Source organism: Tursiops truncatus, chromosome 15 (assembly GCF_011762595.2).
Source record: "Tursiops truncatus isolate mTurTru1 chromosome 15, mTurTru1.mat.Y, whole genome shotgun sequence".
Lineage (NCBI taxonomy): Eukaryota > Metazoa > Chordata > Mammalia > Artiodactyla > Delphinidae > Tursiops > Tursiops truncatus.
This window is the reverse complement of record NC_047048.1, coordinates 25,279,192-25,299,821: the sequence shown is the minus strand read 5'-3', so window position 1 is coordinate 25,299,821 and position 20,630 is coordinate 25,279,192. Positions and strand designations below refer to the sequence as shown.

General features: G+C 39.7%; 1 protein-coding gene across 6 annotated transcripts; it reads right to left on the bottom strand.

Moving 5' to 3' along the window:
* Positions 1-491: 491 nt before the first annotated feature.
* On the bottom strand, positions 492-15,004 carry CEP20 (centrosomal protein 20). 6 transcript variants are annotated; one of them, XM_019928635.3, is made up of 6 exons: positions 14,811-14,928; positions 11,478-11,675; positions 9,117-9,201; positions 5,426-5,562; positions 4,063-4,105; positions 492-755 (listed from the first exon to the last, which is right to left on the bottom strand). In XM_019928635.3, exons 1-5 carry the CDS (start codon positions 14,911-14,913, stop codon positions 4,083-4,085), a joined length of 546 nt encoding a protein of 181 aa, XP_019784194.1. In that variant the 5' UTR covers positions 14,914-14,928; the 3' UTR covers positions 492-755; positions 4,063-4,082. The 6 variants fall into 6 exon arrangements, with proteins under 6 accessions (XP_019784194.1, XP_004311464.1, XP_019784191.1 ...); XM_073792268.1 differs by having other exon boundaries at positions 734-3,963; XM_004311416.4 differs by lacking the exon at positions 4,063-4,105 and having other exon boundaries at positions 14,886-15,004.
* Between the last annotated feature and the right edge of the window lie 5,626 nt (positions 15,005-20,630).

Sequence of the window (20,630 nt, the reverse complement as noted above, 5' to 3'; positions counted from 1 at the left end):
AGTTTCAATGTTCAAATTTAGGTAGTAATTCAGATACTTAAACCTAATTATAAATGGTTATCTGAAAAATAGCTAGCTCCACCCCCGAAAACAATCAAACTTTATAGGAATTATAGTTTTTTCTGGTTTTGGTGTTCTTTTAAATTTTTTTTTTTTAAACATGAATGAATTTTCCTATAAATCCACATAATTCCAGCCTGAAGGAAATTTCATTAATGTGCCATGGTAAAGAACAGAGCAGGGAATTCCCTGGCAGTCCAGTGGTCAGGACTCAGTGCTTTCACTGCGGGGGCCTGGGCTCAGTCTCTGGCTGGGGTACTAAGATCCTGGAAGCCATGTGGTGCAGCCAAACAAAGAACAGAGCGTATGGCTATAAAGACCTGATTTTTTTTTAGAAGAATTTATAGGGAACTAAAAAACCCTTTCATTTCTCAAAACTTTAGGGGCCTTTAAAATCTTCCTAAAAACAACACATTTTCTTTCAAGTCAAATCTGGTAAGCTAGATGACAGAGTTAGCTTTTATTCACAAATGCAGTAAAACACAAGGGGCTAAAGGTTTTGCAGAAACTCACATTTCCACAAAGTACAAATATTAGTGATGAATTCTGGTAACATTAGGAGGATAAATACGTTATTTAATGCATACAAGTTTATAAAAAATGCCCCACATGGAAATGTCATCTCTTCATTGCGGGAGAAGTGTGCAGGTTTTCAGTGTTAGCGCTCCTCCCCTGCTCCTTCTGTAGGTGGTCCTCTGCAATGAACAGAAGCAAAGGTCAGTACTCATCCCAAGTAAAAATGGGCAGCAGGCAGACTTATCTACATACATTATAGGATGTTATATATTTAATATTGTTTGAGTTCTTTAGATGGCTTAGGACAATAAAAGGGTTTTTTTAAAAAACCCTATTGAAGAAATCAGAAATGTTTAGTACTAGGGACTCACTCTAATTTTTCACAAGTGTTTCCTGACTATTTTTTTGTAAGTGAATAGAGTACACCCTGGAGTAAACCCATGGATAAGTACTTACAAACTTACACTGTATGTAAGGAATGGAATTCACAAGAAAGGACTGTGTATTCAATTAGTATTTTGAGGGATGCCAAAGCTCAACTAAAAAGAAAAACAACAAAAAACAAAAAACTTTTCTTCAAATAGAAATCCTCCCAGCAGCACCCTCTTGCGGCAAGAAGAAAACTAGCATGGTTTACAACTTCCTACCAAAATCAGAAAACCCCCCGAGAAATTGTAGAAAATGTTCTTCAGCCCAAAACAAGAAAGTTCCATGCAGGTTCAGAGGAGCCCAGAGCCTCTGTGACCACACACTGTGCTCCAGAATAGTAAAGAAAGGGCCCTAGTTATGTATGCTCCATTTCTTTTGTCCTGGGGGAGAGGGGAGCAGGCAGAAGTATTCTTGATTAAAAGAACCTAAAGAGACTTAACATCCAATGCGACAAAAATGCAACGCACAGGGACTTCCCTGGTGGTCCAGTGGTTAAGAATCCACCTTCCAATGCTGGGGACATGGGTTTGATCCCTGGTCAGGGAACTAAGATCCCAACCAGGGAACTAAGATCCCACATGCCATGGGGCAACTAAGCCTGCGTGCCACAACTAGAGAGCCCACGCACCACAATGAAGACCCAGCGCAGCCAAAAAAAAAAAAAGAAAAAAATGTGATGCACAAACTAAATTCCTAAGAAAACATGAACCCCCCAATCCTAACCCCCAATTCCCCAAACACTCTTTACAAGTAAAAATACAAAACCTTTTTAATGACCATTTTGATAACAGGAGACAAAAAAATACAAATTTAGACAAGTTGTTAGAAATATGCAATTGTAGCACCAAAAATGCACACTAGATTTGCTAATTCTGAGGACAAGTTGCTGTACACACAGTCTTGCTAGTCCAGAGCAGCCCCTCATCCTCAGAGGCAGTGCAGAGTGCTAACACTACCACAGGTCTGGAAAATTCATCCCCCTCAGTGTTAGGCAACTTTGCTGGAAGAACAAGATCAACAATATCCTTAAGGCAAAACCATTTTAGGTTTTCTAGAGAAGTGTTATAAAAGAGTTAAGTATGTCACTCATGTACTTCATAGATGTGCAATAATGTTGAGCTGATAATGATTTTCTCTATTATAAAATATCTGGGCTTTTATTTATAGCAAAAACTACCTTGCTTTCAATATTACAAGCACTAATATCAGCAGCATTAATGAACTGGCTACCATTTCAAAGGTGAGTGTGCCTGTTATATAAACCCTCTTCATTTTTTTTTTGTACTCTGAAAGCTTTAATAAAAGAAGTGCTTTCATGATGGCAGGCTTTGGACTTATCTTCAAATAAAAGAGAATTTAATTTTAGTGTTTTATATTTCAGCTGGATGACTTTGTGTAGATAGAAGGTATATAATCTGAAGAATAATTATTTTAATACCTTTATAACGTCTCGATGTTGTCAAATAAAACTTATGTATCTTTCACACAATAAGTTGGAGTTGAGAAAGTAAATGGAATGCCTAAATGCCTAAATGTGTTACTGAAAAATAATGCAATTTGGGGCTAACAATTCTTCACAATTCATTGCACGAGGTTCCTGTTGTGTCAGTAACATTTTTGATGATCAAGAAAAATAATTTGCAATATCACTGTTCTCCTATTAGTGCACTCATTCTCCTTTCTGAGTCTTCCACAGAATAGGTACCCATAGCTTTGCTGAACTCGAATCTTTGATGTCTCTGGCACTTTATACAGACAGGAGCCAAGGTAACCCAAGGACTCTTGCATCCTCTCTAGCACACCCTGCCCCCACCCACCCAACTGGAACTAAAAATACCAACGTCATGGGTTTGCTGTGTTAACATGTGTTAATGTGTACAATATCCACCGGTGACAATTAAAGAGAAACTGGCATTATCATATATTCTTGGCAAGCATGTAAAGTGGTAAAGCCTTTTTGGAGGGGAATTAAACAATATCTACTACATTTTTTAATATGCATATATTTTGAACCAGCAATTCTACTTCTAGGCATCCACATAAGAAAAATACTAATGCTACCCTGCAATACTGTAAAAGCAAAAAATTTAAAACATACAAAAGTAGGACTTCCCTGGTGGTGCTGTGGTTAACAATCCACCTGCCAACGCAGGGGACACGGGTTCAATCCCTGGTCCGGGAAGATCCCACATGCCACGGAGCAACTAAGCCTGTGCTCCACAATCACTGAAGCCTGAGAGCTCTAGGGCCCGCGTGCTGCAACTACTGAAGCCCACACGCCTATAGCCTGTGCTCTGCAACGAGAAACCACCACAGTGAGAAGCCCGCACAACACAACTAAGAGTAGCCCCCGCTCACCACAACTAGAGAAAGCTCCTCATGCGCATCAATGAAGACCCAATGCAGCCAAAAAAAAAAAAAAAAAAAAAAAGATACAAAAGTAGATCAGTAAAGAGTGATTAACAATAGTACTATGGAATACTACAGAAAGAACGAGGTAGAAGCAGATCTACATAAATTGATAAAACAAGTGAAAAAAGCAAACTGTAGGAATAATATGCACAGGAACAGTGCATATAAATTTAAATATGTAGAAATGACTCCTGAAGGACACCCACCAAGCTGCTAACAGCACTACCTTCTGTGGAGGGGAGGGAAATCAAGGCGTTAGGGAGAGGCAAGGAGGGAGGAGGTTAGAGGGAATTTCACATTATACTACTGATGTTTAGACATTTACTCTTGTACTGTGTGTTTTGTTTTGTTTTTTAAGTTCTTGCCAAATAGTAGGCAACAATGACAGTTCCTTACCAATACCTGAAAAAGGAACTAAGAAAACTTCTCCATATTCTTTAAGTGGAAAGTGTACAGGAATGGCAATCAAGGGTGTTGATTCTGCTAAAAATGATCAGCTACAGGCTTTAGATGAGTCAATGAACCTCTTAGTCTTGGTTTTCTCAACTAAAATAAGAAGACGGGAATGATTTCTTTTCCAATGTTCCATGGACTTAGAATTCTAAGATATATAGAAGGATAACTCCTAGTAAAGTCAGAACTAACCTTCAAGAGATCACCGTGATTCACAAATATTTTGCTTTCAGATCTAAGAGACAGAGTAAGTATTTAATATGATCAATATATTTTTTTAAATATTCGCAATTATCTCAAAAGGCAATTAAATACTTTCTTTTTTTAAAATTTATTTATTTGTTTTTGGCTGTGTTGGGTCCTCGTTGCTGTTCACGGGCTTTCTCTAGTTGCAGCGAGCAGGGGCTGCTCTTCATTGAGGTACACAGGCTTCTCACTGTGGTGGCTTCTCTTGTTGCAGAGCACGGGCTCTAGGCACGCAGGCTTCAGTAGTTGTGATACGTGGGCTCAGTATTTGTGGCTCGCAAGCTCTAGAGTGCAGGCTCAGTAGTTGTGGTGCACGGGCTTAATTGCTCTGCGGCATGTGGGATCTTCCTGGACCAGGGCTCGAACCTGTGTCCCCTGCATTGGCAGGTGGATTCTTAACCACTGCGCCACCAGGGAAGCCCAACATGATCAATATTGCTCATGGCAGTTCAGGAAAACTGCAAAAGACAATTTGCACTTTAGATGTTTCTTAAAAGTTTACTTCAACAGTCAAGATTTATATTTGTTCTGGGAATTCCCTGGCAGTCCAGTGGTTAGGACTCCACGCTTTCACTGCCAAGGGTGCAGGTTCAAAAAAAAAAGATTTATATTTGTTCTGATAATCAGCTGCCTGAGCCCCACCTATGACTATCCTTAAAAAGAGAGATCAACTCTCAACCACAGTTGGAAACACTGAGCTATAAACCATTCAATTTAGATTATCAAACTGAGGTTCTACTGCTGATATAATCAAAACAACTGAAACCTCATTGGAAGAGTGAGCATTCTTAAAAGAAATATGAGCTGTTCTCCTAAGAATTTATTTATAGATAACTACAACACTACCACAAAGAGTATTCCCCCCACCCCCTCAAAAGAAAGGAATCCTGAAAATGCAAAGGACAACACATAAACCTCTGACTGCTCTATCTATATTCAGCAATCTTGCCTTTTTTCAGTCTTAGAGGGGAAAAAATTGATAATGTGATAAAAAGCTCCTTCTTCAGTACGCTAAGGATCTAAGCTACTCCAAAGAGTACAAAATCTATGTGAAAATCAAGTTTTTCAACACTTCTTTATAGAAATTATATCTAAGAATTTTGTCTAGTCATCTCCCCACCCCTCACAAGATTCTCATTCTGAAAAGCATTGTTTTTTTGAGGATAAATAACACGGGCTAACTATATTGGATATAAATGGAATTAAACTTTGACTCAAAATCTTAGGAAAAACTGTTCCAAAGATAAAAACAGATAGGAAGAAAACATACTTGCTGATAGCTAAATGATAAGTCTCAGAAAACTCATACCCATTTGCTTTCTTCCATTAGGTTGTCTGCCAAGATTTGGGTTTGGAGGCTGAAGTGAAGACCCTTTCAGAAATGTATTTTGGATGTCATCCTTAGTTCCATGCAAGAAATGAGCTAAAATTCCATATAAAAGAGGTCTATAGCAGGAAGAAAATCAAAATCAATTCAATTTGAATAAATAGGAAAAGCTTAAAAATATCTACTCTTTAAAAGGTAGCCTCTGACACGAAAATAGCCAAGTAATTCACCAGACTTAAAAGAAAAAAGATGCATGGTTATTATCCAAATTGCAAACTTGTTCATGCCTTTTCAAATTTAAGTGTACCATTTAACTCTAAAGACAATTTTAAAATCCAGAGAAAACACTAACAAGTTAAACCTCACCTAAGCTGAAATACAATTTCAATCAATGCACAGGAATCAGCATTTTTTTTTTAAACTCCGAAGTCCAGTATAAGATTTCCCACTACCTAACATGGTCTGATACAAAACAACTATTCAATATATATTTATTGGATTAATAAATCCTTGCCTGGGTTCAAATCCTGGCCCTGCCACTTGACCTCAGCAAGATTCTTAACGTCCCCAGCCTCATAAATGTTTCTTCCTCTATAAATGAGGATAAGCATAGTCTCTACCTCATAGGGCAGTTATGGACAAAATGAGTTAATAAATATCAAGTGCTTAGAACCATACCTGGCACATATTAAATGGTATATAAATGCAAGCTATACAGGAGTCGGGCAAGAACTAGTATTTTAAAAGCTACTTTACAGTTTACAAAATACTCTTCTCTCTCTTCATTTTATCTTTACCTTGTGATATCATAATCATCATCTCCAATTTATAAATAAGAAAACCACAGCTCACTGAGGATTTGCTAGAGATTGCTTAGATAGTCAACAAACTTTACACTTGAACCCCAAGTCCCATATTCTTTTCCTTACAGCATGCTGCCTGGAGATTTACATTAGTGCCCTTGCACCAATGGAGGCTGCTCTGATGACAATAAAGAGTGGTTTTCCCTTGTTTCCAATATCACTGTTGAAAATATCAATTTAATGGACTGTCTTTTTGAGATAATCTATCTACTTATTAGCAGGTGTGATGGTTCAAAGTATGACATCCTTTCCCTTCAAAAGGTGGAGTCTAACTGCTGTCCTCTTGAGTGTGAGCTGAACTCACTTCTCAGGAACTGAGTAAGGCATTAAGTGACAGCACTTGCAACTTTAGAGTCTAGGTCATAAACGGCATTGCGGCCTCCTCCTTGCCTTCTCTCTTGGTCATTCTCCCTAGGGTAAGTCAGTTGCCATGTCATGAGGACACTCAAGCTGTCCCGTGGAAAGGTTCATGTAGTGAAGAACTGAGGCCTCCAACAAGCAGCCATGTGAATGTGCCACATGGAAATGGATCCTCCAGCTCCAGCCAAGCCTTCAGATGACTGTATCTCTGGTCAACATCTTAACTGCAATCTCCTGAGTGAGACCAGCCACAGAAGCCATGCCCAGATTCCTCTCCACTGATAATAAATGTCTGTTGTTTTAAACCACCAACTTCTGGGGTAATCTGTTATACAGCAATAAATAACCAACTACACACAAAAGCAATTTTTCCATACCACAAAGAAACCAAGAGAGTGAGTTTCTCTATTTAATAAGATGCCTCAGCTCTTATAAAAGCTTCATACAGGAATATAAAATAGGTCTCTTCGTCTACTTTAAACCATTGTTTCCCAAAGTGTTAACTGGTCAAAGAAGATTTTTAAATTAAAAAAATTCTGTTTTCCAAATTTACAATAAAATTTACTTAAGATTTAAAATTTTTAAGACATATTAGAAAATATAAAACTACCACATTTAACCTGCAGCTTCATGAATATTAAGGTTTCTTTTTTCAAAAATCCTACTTAATGTTTTTAAAGTACAGCTTCACAATGCCTTATTTGCAATTCTGAAAAACAAAAACTCTGAAAACTAATTTTCTTCATAAATTTGGCACAAACTCATTTGGTGGCATGGCTTGACCTAATATAAGGTTATTATACACTTTATCTACTTTTTGTGAAAATTCTTAAGTTTCACTGAAAAATATTAATGTGACTATTAATGCTACTTCAGACTTCCACTGGAGCCTACACCATATATGGACCACATTACTTTTTGAAATCTGAAAACTTTTCAATGGAAATGCTTTAAAGCAACATTTGCTTTCAGAAAGCAAACTATTGGCAGCGTGACATGAGTTAGAAAAGAAAGTGACTGGAGAGAAACGGGACAGACGCCTCCTGAACTGCACGGCACAGGTCGTGAGGACAGACAGGCGCTACTGCACAGGCCAAATTGATGAGACTCGCAAAATGACTGGTGGAGAAGTAAGGAGCCGGAAGTGCAAGTGAGCTCTCAGGTGAAGACCTGAATGGCTGTATGAGGAAGCTATGAGGGGGGCTTGAAGAGATGAAAATAATGGACTTGATTTTTGGACACACAGAGTTTGAGATGCCAGCAGAAATGTGGGCCCGTAATTCACGAGCTCTGTAAGATTTAAAGCACAGTCACCAGCGTGGAGACATCATTAAAGACTCAAGACTACATAGAAAAGTGGGCAGGGGGACAAGAGGAAAAGAAAGTTAAGGACAAAACTTGGGGGAGAGTGCCCACAATTTAAAGGAACCTTAAAGGAACCAATGAAGAAACTGTGACGACCATTAGGGAGACAGAAAAACCAAGACAGTAAAGGGTCATAAAAGACAAATGACAAGAAGTGTTTTAAGGAAGAGTTGTCAATATTACAAAACACTGCAGAAACTCAAGTAAAGCTGAGCTTCTCAAATTGGAAATAGATATATATCTACTCTTAGTGCTAGGGGCCTGGTACAAAGTACAGGTGGCATATGATCCCAGAACACTAATTTTACACAAAGATTTGAGGGAGAGTTCAATTTAATTGGCATGTCATTTAAAACATTTTAATGGTAAAAATAATTATATCATGAAGTAGAATGAAAAAATTCAATAAACCTTTTAGAAAGAGAAAACATGAGACTTCAAAGAAATTTCTTACCAGGGGAAAGGTGCTTTGATCTATGTTCCCAGGCATCCTAGGTACAATTTTTTCTGCCATTCAGGGATCCTCTAGAAAAAGTTTAAGAAACACTAAAGTAGGAAAAAAACTAAGAAACTACTAGAAAGTGGTCACTCTTTTTCAAGAGCATAGTTTCAGTACAAATGGTGAGGGGAGAACTTAAAATGCAGAGAAGGCAAAAGAGGGGGTAATAACAAAATGAAAACAGGGGGTTGATCTTCACTAAGTTCAGGGATAAAAAGGAGTTAAGAGGTTTTTTTGGAGAGGAGAGATTTGAGTACATTCCCAAGTTGAAGTGAAGGAAGCAGTGAGGAGGAAGAGTTAAATGTGAGGAAGAAAACAACTGATAGAGCAAAGCCTCAGGTAAAAAACAAAAGGATGGATGAAGAAGCCAAGAGACGTGACCCTTAGGATAAAGCAGGGGTGCTCAGTCCTCTGAAACCACAGGCATTTAGCACCTACACACAGCTGCACACCGTAGACGTGTGCTAGATACACACTGGGCCCAAATACATACCTCCTGAATTAAAATGAAATAAAACCACTGCTATGCAATTATGACTCCAATACAACAGTATCTGAAAACTTATTTTTTTAAAAAACTTCTTACATTGTATTATCCTTTGATTCTTCAAATGCATTTAGTTCACGGATGAGAAACTGTCTGTCCAATGGAACTATGGGTTGACCAGATTCTGGGGGGAAAATCATAAAACACTGAGTCCTTATTAATGTAAAAAGTAAATAGGATTTTGATAAAAACCACACTTACGAGGTATACACATTTTTCAGATTTTAGAAGAATGATGGCACACACCAAGGCAGATGCAACTGTGTGTGATTTTATGACTTTCAGAATAGCCACTTTGTTAAATGCATATTTTAATACAGTTTAACATAAATTTATTTTTTAAATCCCCCAATTTTGAGTTGGGAAAATATTGTTTCTATATACTAGACTTCAGAAGTCCTATTTTCTAAGAAGCCTGTAAATTAAATACATGACAGTGCTGATATCCATTTGGCGGCAATAAATCTAAAAGTACAATAAACACTAATATGAAGTGCTGGCAAGGACACAGGGCAACTGGAACCCTCATACTCTGCCGGTAGGAGAACAAAATGTTGCATCCACTTATAAAGGTAAGCATACACTTACCACACACAACCCAGCAATCCCACTCTTAGCTCTTTACCCAAGAGACATGAAAACAACGTTCGGCCAAACTTGTAAATGAATGTTTTATAGCAGCTTGACTCATAATTGCCAAAAACTAGAAGCAACCCAAATGTCTATCAACTGATAATAGATACATCAATACAACCATACAATGGAATGCTATTCGGAGTGGAAAAATAACAGCATGGTCTCAAATGTGTTATGCTGAGTGAAAGGAAAAAGATTCAAAATGCTACATCCTGCATGGTTTCACTTATATGATGTTCTGGAAAAGGCAAATGATAGGTACAGAAAACAACAGATCAGAGGTTGCTAGGGGTTTGAGGGTAGAAGAGGTTGTCTACAAAGGGACACAATTTTTTGAGGTGATGGAAACGTTCTATATCGTGATTGTGATTGTGGTGGTAGTTACACAACTGTATGAATTTGGTAAAATCCATAGAACTATATACTAAAAATGGTAAAGAATCTTATATGTTAATTTTACCTCATTTTTTGTTTTAAAAAGCCAAGACACTGTAGAAACTTGACTATATCATTATATTCCATTCTAGGTAAGCACAAGTCCAAGACATCTAATTGATGATATTTTCATATTCTTCTTTTCTGATTATTAATGTATTATATAGCCATCTATAACAAACTGAAGAAAGTGAAGATACTGATATTGAAGATCCTTAAACCAATAAAGATCATCAGTCTTCATTCAGTTAAGGTATTAACATTCAGTTAACATTAAATAAAAGATCTAGAATATTAACAAAAGATCTATCGAATGGAAAGTTCCAGCATCACAAATAAGGAATCCATTCTCTCTTCCAAAATCCACTTCATGATCTCTTTTCTTTGATGAGGCACATCTCCAAGGCACCAAACAGTCTTAAAGCACAGATTACACCTTGAACAAGGGAATCAAGTTATGTACATGCAAGGTGTTTTTGATCATCCTCCCAACCTCATCTCCCCCAGCCCAGAGGCAATGCTGATCCTGACTATTGTGCATATTCTTCCAGTTCTTTTGCTTTCTTAAGAAATAAAATTTAACAGATAAAATAAATTTCTTTTTAACTGTTGACTCCCTCCCCCCAATACCATTTCTCTCCCTCCCATCACTAGAATGAGTTTGGAGTTTACCTTCCTAATCCTTTTCTTTTTTTTTTCTTCTTCTTTTTAATTGAAGTATAGTTGACCTCTTATTTCTTTTTTTATTTAAGTATAGTTGGTTCACAATATTATATTATATTAGTTTCAGGTGTACAACACAGTTATTTGAAATTTCTATAGATTATCTAATCCTTTTTAGATATCATGCTTTCACATACATTTGTATACAGTGCCTGATCAATACATGGTAGCAATATTTTGAGGCTTTATCTCCCAATGTTTTATATTTTTTAATAAAGAATATATATTAAATCTGTGTGTGTGTATTTTTAAAGCATATACATAGAAAAAAGACGGACAGCACATAGGGTAAAATGTAAAGAATTGTTTATTCTCAATACCAGTAAACAAGTATTTATTGTCAGTGCCAGGAATTATGGATGATTTTTCAAAGTATGCACCTAGTTTAAGTGTTTATTGAGTTATTTCCCCCTATAATACAATAAACCTCACAAGCACTTGTTCAAGCTATGGAAAGAGCCCATGGGAGGTTTTATGTTCCAGTCATGTCCCAGATGATACTGTTTGGTAATGGAATTAGATTTCTAGGCTAAACACTTTCTGAGAATTGGGAGAAGGGAAGAGGCAGATTTCATATCAGGTAACTAACAATAAATAACCTCTTACCTGCTATGAGGACAGATGCTGTATACTTATATTTGTTGAATTCCAAATACTCCCGAATTAATTCATTAATTAGAAGGTTTTCATGAGACAATAATGGTCGAGGTTCACTTTCATCATCAAGAGCATTGAAAACTTCAGCTCGAATCCTTGCTTTTAAATGCCCTAATACTCCTCTTTTTTCCAAGGTGTCCTTTAAAACTGTTAAATATAAAATATTAATGCTTCAGTTACAGAAGGAATTTTGTCATTCTTAGCCAAACTCTGAAGAAAAATGCTTAAAAGGTAAATGGCATAACATGCACTTTCAACCTATACTCTATGACAAACTGAACAATCATCACATTAGCTACCACAAGCCACATTTGTAATAAAAAATAAAGTTCCTGAGTTGCGATGATTTACTATTTTAATATATTTAAGCAAATGCAAATTTATCCTTCCAACATCATCACTGTCAGAGGCTACAGACTGATACATATTCTTTAGTGAAGAAGAAAAGGGGGAGAGAAATATACTCAGCTTACTGGGACCTGAACTTATCTCCCAGTGTCTCATATCTTTTCAAGAATGGTTGTCACTGCAGACAGGTTCTGTATGTCACTAAAACCCTCTGGTCCAGAAAGTAGACGATTAAAGATAACAAGTACACTCCAAAAAGGAAGGACTATGTCGTGCCCTTTGTATAAAAACTGATACCCAGAAACCTTGGGAAATGGCCCATTCTGAACAAAAAGGTGGGCTTTTGTTCTGGGGGGTTTGTTTTTTAAAGGCAATTATGAGTTAATTCCTTAAAACAGTAAGATTTTGAAATTGTAAGCCTACTTAGAAATCTAACATGTAACTTTATCAATGTCATCTCAAGGAATCAGGGATATATATGCTGAATGTAATCTAACTTCTTGATAAGCAAGGGTCATTATTACAAATATCAGTAGTTATGATAATGAGATTTAGCTATAAATACTAATATGGATAGGGCTGAATTGGCATCATCCCTTGCAGTGGTCTGGAACCTTTTTTTTTTTTTCTCTCACATTGTCCTTAATAGCTAAATAACAACTCCAGAGAATTAACACATTTCACCCATAGTGCCTAGAATAGAGAGCTGCCTAGAGGCATTATAATACTGTGCTGTATACTATTGGTGTAATAAATATAGTTTAATACTGTATTATGCTATAAATAAGTACACCCCAATAATGACAATTCAGAAAGGGAGCCCAGGGACTTCCCTGGCGGCGCAGTGGTTAAGAATCCGCCTGCCAACACACGGGACATGGGTTCGAGTCCTGGTCCGGGAAGATCCCACAGGCCACGGCGCAACTAAGCCCATGTGCCACAACTACTGAGCCTGCACTCTAGAGTCCGCAAGCCACAAGTACTGAAGCCCATGCGCCTAGAGCCCATGCTCCGCAACAAGAGAAGCCACCTCAATGAGAAGTCCCCGCACTGCAACGAAGAGTAGCCCCCGCTCGCAGCAACTAGAGAAAGCCCACGTGCAGCAATGAAGATCCAATGCAGCCAAAAATAAAATAAAAGGAGCCCAGGGAGTGTATCCAAGTAGGCATGGACATGAAATTTTTTTAAGCTTTGATAAACAACAAAAACCTGAGTCAGGTTTTGTTGATTAAAGAGATACAATCTGGACTAGACTTTAACCTTTCTTGGCCCTTATATGTAGATTCATCCCCTCAACCTTTTTTGCAGGTGTGTTAAGAGTAGTTATCACCCAGTCAGACTGTGCAACAGGCCCATAAAAGGCAGGTACAGCTTTATCATGTTGGGATCATAACTGAACCCCTGTTCTCCAATTTCATCTTTAGAAATTAGACGGAGAGATTTTTTCCCCCCAATTACTCTGTATTTGCACACAGCACAGCCTTGAACTCAGCAAAGAAATGAGAATTAATGAAGCTGGAGTTAGGAAACCCAGCATGTCCCATCACTACCTCAGCGGTAGATCACTAACTCCTGCCTCACTTGTCTTCTCCAACATGAGTTCTATGTCTCAGAGGTAGAACCAAGTAAGGTGGAAAAATGTGAGGGGAAAGTGCTTTAAAAAGGTGAAAGCCCATATAAGATAATTGATTGGCAAGCATTTTCAATGGGTTTCTCTTGAACACTAAGTATATTCAGAGCTGACAAATGCAGGAAAGCATAAAGGGCTCCCTACATCTGTGTAGGACATCCCTTGTCTAGAGAGTTCTAGGGTTCCGTATCATCCTGATCTGCCCTCTATTATCATGGTTATTAAAACACTGTACCATGACAATTTCTTTGGAAAGAGCTTCTTAACCTGGTTTATATTCCAACGTATCTTTAAATCCTCAGAAGTTGCATGCAATAGTACAGGTGATATGTGTTTCCTGGGGAGAGAGTTCACCAATTCATGTCAAGTCTGTCCTTGTGGATAGAGGTATGCCTTTGTAATGATTGTTCATCAGTCCTGGGCCGCAAATATACATTTAGATCAATAATTCCTGAATCATATTCTCAAATCATACTCTCCCCACCAAATCTCTAAGAATCACTGATTTAGAGCCTAAATTCCCTGAAAAATGTAACTGGTTTTACTAGGCAGGCAGCAGTATCACTCAGTAACTAAGACCTGCAGGCCTGGTGCAGCATCTCTAGGTTCTCACTCTGCCTCTTTATAGCTAAATTACTTTAGTCAATCTATTTCACCTCTCAGCGCCTCAATTTCCTAATCTATGAAATGGGCATAAGGTTCATACACAGAATAAATTAGATAACACAGGCGCTGGGCTGTGCCTGACACATAAGGCTCGATGGCTAATAACTATAATTACTATTACTTGTTTGGACATTTGCGTCAAAACTAACGGTGTACAAATGTTCTCAGCTTAAGGGCTCGAACCTTTGTGGAACTTTTCCTAAAAACACAGGAGAATGGCCAAGCCAGACACCTTTCTACCTCCACTTTTTCCCCTTGGAAAATCGCGACCCACCTCGCAGGTGGTTGTATGGACGCAATGACATAAGCAAGCAAATGGTTTAGGATTGTGCGGAACACCAACAATGGTGGTTTAGACATTGGAATCATCAGCCCGGAGGAAAAGGCCCGGCCCACGGCCTCGCCCCCGTCGAGGTCCAGAAGGATGCGCCAGAGCCCCAAGGTGCAGAACTATAGACCTCTCAGGTACCTGGGGATCCTGGGACTCCTCCTCCAGCTCAAAGCCGGTTTAAACATTGTCCCTATGCAACCACATCCCCTCAGGGCCCCCGCGCGGCGGCCGCCACACCCTCTGGACGCTCCGCAGGCCCTGACGCCACAGAACGACCCGCGAAAAGGCTGACTAGTGTTCCGCGCACCCTCATTTCGTCCCATCCTTTTCACAGGCTGAAGGCCGACAAAGTTCAGCCGGCAAGCTTCCCATTCGCACTCACCCGCCTTCAGCTCAGCAACAGTCGCCATTTTTCAACGGCCCACACGGGCGCGCCTAGGCCGTGCGCACGCGCAGCCCCGCCCCGCCCCGCGGCGTGGCCTGTAGCCAACAGGCTCGCCGCTCTCGCCGCGCCTAGTCCCGCCCCTCTTCGTTTACGTTCTCCGTGGTTGGATGGGGTGACGGTCCAGAGAGACCCCACCAATCAGCGAGTGCACTAGGCGGGCCCTGCTGAGGGAGGAGGGAGGGTAAGCCCGGGCTGAGGCAGGTTGGAACCTTACCAGGAGTCTTGCTGGCACCGTAGGGCTTAACTTTAGCCTTCATAATTTGCCCACTGCTCACCTCAGCAGCCTCAAGTACTAATTGTTAATAGTTACCAGGTATTAAACTTGAGAATGCATCAGAATCACCTGGAGAACTTGTTAAAACCGATTTCTGGGCCCCACCCCTGGAGTTTCTGATTCAGTAAATCTGGGGTGAGGTCCGAGAATTCCATTCTAACAAGTTACTAAATGATGCTGATGCTGCTGATCTTGGGGATAACTCCTTGAGAACCAGTGTATTAAGGGCTTACTATGAATGAGCCTGACACTCTTATAAGTGCTTTACATGCGTTGACATTGATTTCTCTATTACTACTACGTTTCACAAAGGAGGAAACTGAGTGTTTTAAGACTGCAGAGGCGTAACCAAGATCACCAGCAAATGGTGGAGGTGAGATTTGAATCCAGGCCTCTTGCTCTTCAAAGCCTGTTTTCTCCACTGGCGCTTAATACTGGGCAGTGCACATAAGGAATCCAAGAGCTATTTGTGAAGATTGATGAACGAATAAGCTCTAGCGTCCCAAGGAAATGAAGAAAAAGGAACAAGGGAATAATGTACCCAAAACTGAGTGTGAGGTTCTATGATTCCAGTTGTATTCCCAGAAAGGTCAACATTTTTGACCTAGAACACTGCCTTTTAAACTACTAGTCTTAACCCAATAGTAGATTTTGAAATCTATTAGCATATCCCAATGAACATATTTTCAATAAAATGGAATGGAACAAATAGAAAACATAGAAGTATTGTTTCTGAAACTTTTGTTTCAGGTCTATATGTGTGTTCTGGTTCCTGGTGTATTTCTTAAAGTGGATGGCAGTGAAAAAAAGCTTCACAGCCATTGTAACCTAGAGGAACCCATTCCTATTCCAAACTCGACTCATTTTGACCTCGTGGGACACAGATCTGTTCTGTAACCTTAGAACAGTGCTATCCTGTTGCACTTCCCTATTCTGTAAAGCCCACAGTGCCTGAAATCCTAGCCAGCATCTGAAGAGATTTATGAGGATTAACTAAATTCCGTAGGCAGAACGTTTGAGCTCTTTGGAAAAAGCGTTTGTGAATATACTGATGAGGAACTCAGAGAGAGAGAGGCAAATAATAATGATTAATAGTGGTAATCATACAATAACTATTAACCTCCATTGCCACTCTGTGTGTGGCAGGCCCTGCTCTTAAAACTCTACTTTAAGTCCTCACCAACAGCCCTATGAGATAGATACGCATAGAGCAGTCGTCTAAAGTGAAATCTCATTTAAAATTGTAGTGATATTGGGTAATACACCGTGTTGGTGATGATGTGGTGAAACAGGTATTATTAAGATGTTACGGAAACACCAGAATGAACTTTTTGGCCAACACAATGCCATACCTAGCTCGTAGGCAACGAGACTGGCCCCACCTTCTCAGAAGGCTGTTTAGCATACCTAAACAACCTTTCACATCCTTGGCCCATCAATTCTAGTTCTAAGACTATATCTTACAGTTATACTCATACCCGATTTTAAAGGATATGTGTATAAGAATATTCATTGTAGCACTGTTTGCGGTAGACAAAATTCTATATATACCTATGGGAATGGCTGAAATAAAAACAACTGACAATGACAATACCAAATGCGGGTGAATTAGCATATATTGCTGGTAGAAAGACAAAGTGGTACAGTCACTTTGGAAATCAGTTTGGCAAGTACTTATTAAGTCAAACATGCACTTACCATACAGCCCAGTAATCCCACTCCTAGATGTTTACCCAAGAGAAATAAAAACTTATGTCCACACAAAAACTAGTATGCAATGATAGCAGATTTATTCGTGATTGCCCCAACTGGAAATGACCCAATGTTTTCCAGCTGGTGAATGGATATAAACTAGCTGTGGTATATCTGTACCATGGAATATAACTCAGAAATAAAGAGGAACCAAACACTCATACACACAACAATATGGATGAATCTCAAATGCATTGTGCCTAGTGAAAGCAACAAGGCTCAAAGGCTGCATCCTGTATGATTCCATTTATATGGCATTTTGGAAAAGGGAAAGTCCTTTTGGGCGGGGTACAGAGAGCAGATCAGTGGTTGCCAGGGGCTGGGGATGAATGAAGGGGATGACTATGTATAAAGATGCACTAGGGAGACTTTTGGAGTGATGAAATTGTTCTGCATCGTGGTTGTGACTACATGATTGTATATGTTTATCAAAATTCATAGAGCTGTACACTACCGCATGTATACCTCAATCATCTTGACTTTTAAAAAATAACTGGAAATAACAATATCATCGGTAGGGGGATTGGTTAAGTAAATTAAGGTAAATGAAATACTATGCAGTCATTCCAAAGAAGAGGGAGCTCTAAACATATATATGTAATTATCAGAAAGATGAATAGATAGAAATTTTTAAAAGCACGGTACAGGAGACTGTGTGTAGTATGTCACCGATGGTCTTAAAAAAGGGAAAATACTATTTGTTTACCTATGAAACCATTCTCCATATAATTAAAAAACTCATCCTTCTCTGTGATGACCTAGATGGGGGGGGGAGAGGAGGAGGGAGGTCCAGGAGGGAGGGGATATAGGTATGCATAGAGCTGACTCATTCCATTGTGCAGCAGAAACTAACACAACATTGTAAGGCAATTTTACTCCAATAAAAAAAATTAATACCTAAAAATAAAGAGAGAGAAGCTTGGGGCAAAAAAAACCCCAAAAACCCAACTCATCCTGAAACTGTGCCTCATAGGATTAACAGAAACTGGTCACTAATAGAAATTCTTGAGGTTGTCTAACAGCTTGCTTAAAAACCCCTCTGCTTGTAGCCCACCTTCACTAGGCAAGCTTGCCTTAATTATTTTGTTCAAATTGCATAGGCAGCAAGCTTCATGAAGCCTAAACAATAAGATGTTTGCCTGAGTTGTTTTCCAGGAACTTGGAGTCAGCTGTGTCTTATTCAAGCTCAATCAGGCTAAGACTGGTTGGGACCACCAACCCTAAAACTGGGCCTGTGTGGGTGTCTGATGAATAACCTTTTGATGTCAGAGGGCCAAAAATGCCACCCTCGGATCGTGCTAAGTGCCTCCATTTTTGAACATACATCCCATGAAAAAGCGTGTAACTCAGATACGTCTGTGTAGAACAGTGATTACCTCACATTTTCCCTACCTCCAATCACCTTTCCCCATATCTAAGACCAACCTTCTTTTTTTTAATTAACTAATTAATTTATTTATTTTTGGCTGCGTTGGGTCTCCGTCGCTGCACGCGAGCTTTCTCTAGTTGCAGCGAGCGGGGGTTACTCTTCATTGCAGTGTGCGGGTTTCTCATTGTGGTGGCTTCTCTTGTTGCAGAAGCACGGGCTCTAGGTGCGCAGCCTTCAGTAGTTGTGGTGTGTGGGCTCAGTAGTTGTGGCGCACGGACTTAGTTGCTCTGCGGCATGTGGGATCTTCCCCGACCAGGGCTCGAACCCATGTCCCCTGTACTGGCAGGCGGATTCTTAACCAGTGTGCCACCAGGGAAGCCCCATCCTTCTTCTTTATCCCATAAATATCTCAAGCCCCTCGCCTGCAGAGAAGTGGATCTGAGATTTGTTCTCCTGTCTCTTCACTTGACTACCTTGTAAATAAACCCTTTTTCTGCTGCAAACCTTGGCACCTCAGCATTTTGGCTTGTGGCACATCAGGCAAACAAACCTGGTTCAGCAATAGCTATACATAGCACACATCTGAAAAGATATACAAGGAAGTACAAACAAAAATTGCCCCTGGGGAAGACTGGATAGCTAGGGGTCAGTGGTCAGAGAGAGACATTCTTTAATCCGTAGAGTAATTTTGATTTAAAGTTTTAATTATGTGTTTACATTACTGTGCACAAGCAGCTGTGTGCAGGTGAAACTTGATAGCCCTGCTTTTGACCACATTAAGGGTCTTGACATGCTCAATTCTTGAAGTGTGGGGGGGTAAGTAACACCTCCCTTGACCAATGGGAGCCAGTGAATACTCCATGTCTCAGGTGGACATTTATGAGACATATTCTACATAGTTCCCTAGAAGGTCTCCAGTGGGATTAAGCCCTAGTTGCCCAGAGCAGTAAGTCACCACTGCACTGATTTCACCTTCTTCCCAAGTTCACTGTCACAGTTCCCCCACTCCAGTTTCTCAGAATTCTTCCCTGCAAAAAACTATTTCCACAATAACTCCTTGTCTCAGATTTTGCTTTTTGGGTTAAACCAAGCTAGGACAATTGAAGGAAATGCAGAGTTCTTGAACGATTCTTCATCATCGCAATGAGGAGTTTCAGCTTCTTGACACAGGATCATTGCAACTGACCACCTCAAGTGCAATAAATGGCAGCTCATAAACTTCAATCTGAATTCACGAGCTCTTATGATGACAAAATGGGAATTTTATTGTTGCAGCTCACCTTTTTGTATGTTATCATTATGTGATATTGTACGCTGATGCAAATATTCAGTTGGCCAAAAGTTCGTTCAGAGAAGCCGAACAAACTTTTTGGCCAACCCAATATATGTAACTGATGTGTACAGAGAGCATTCCAAATGAGGGAAGGAAGGGTACATAGAGGAAGGACCTGAAATGTCTTCTCGAACCACAGAGACTTGCTTTGGGGTTTTAATAATCTGGTTTCCGGGGTTGGCTGCCTCTTTCTGTAAATAAAGTCCAATTAGGACACAGCCATCACCACTTTCTAATGTAGGGTCTGTGGCTGCTTTCATGCTACAAGAGTTGAGTAGTTGTAAGAGACCCCTTGTAATGGGGTCCACAAGCATAAAATACTCAATCTGATCCTTTAATAAAAAGTTTGCCAACTCCTAACTTCTTGTTCTATGATTTTTCTAGGCAAAGAGTATATTATTAACAAATGGACCATTATTATTTTCAGAGCAATATCCATTAATAATAAACAGAGCAACCAACATTTATAAGCCCTTACTGTGTGCATGTTATTTCACGTCATCCTAAAAATACTGGGACTTCCCTGATGGCTCAGTGGTTAAGAATCCTCCTGCTAATGCAGGGGACACGGGTTCTATCCCTGGTCTGCGAAGATTCCACATACCTCAGAGCAATTAAGCCTGTGAGCCACAACTACTGAAACCGCACGCCCTAGGGCCCACGTGCCACAACTATTGAGCCCACGTGCTGCAACTACTGAAGCCTGAGCCCCTAGAGCCTGTGCTCCGCAGCAAGAGAAGACACCACAATGAGAAGCCCGTGCACCGCAATAAAAAGTAGCCCCCGCTCGCCGCAACTAGAGAAAGCCCTCACACGGCAGTGAAGACCCAATGCAGCCAAAAACCAAAACCAAAACAAAACAAAAAAACTGGGAGGCAGGTATATCATCCCCTTTCATAAAGAAACTGGGGTTTAGAGAGTTTATGTAACTTTCAGGTAAATGGCAGAGTCAGG

Excerpts from the sequence above, each read along its gene's own strand:
- CEP20 (XM_019928632.3), bottom strand. The coding sequence starts at position 14,913 with ATGGCGACTGTTGCTGAGCTGAAGGCGGGTGAGTGCGAATGGGAAGCT. Across the intron at positions 11,676-14,810 it reads AAGGATGGGACGAAATGAGG|TTTTAAAGGACACCTTGGAA; the intron begins GTGCGCGGAACA and ends TATATTTAACAG. Across the intron at positions 9,202-11,477 it reads AGCATCTGTCCTCATAGCAG|AATCTGGTCAACCCATAGTT; the intron begins GTAAGAGGTTAT and ends TTTTCCCCCCAG.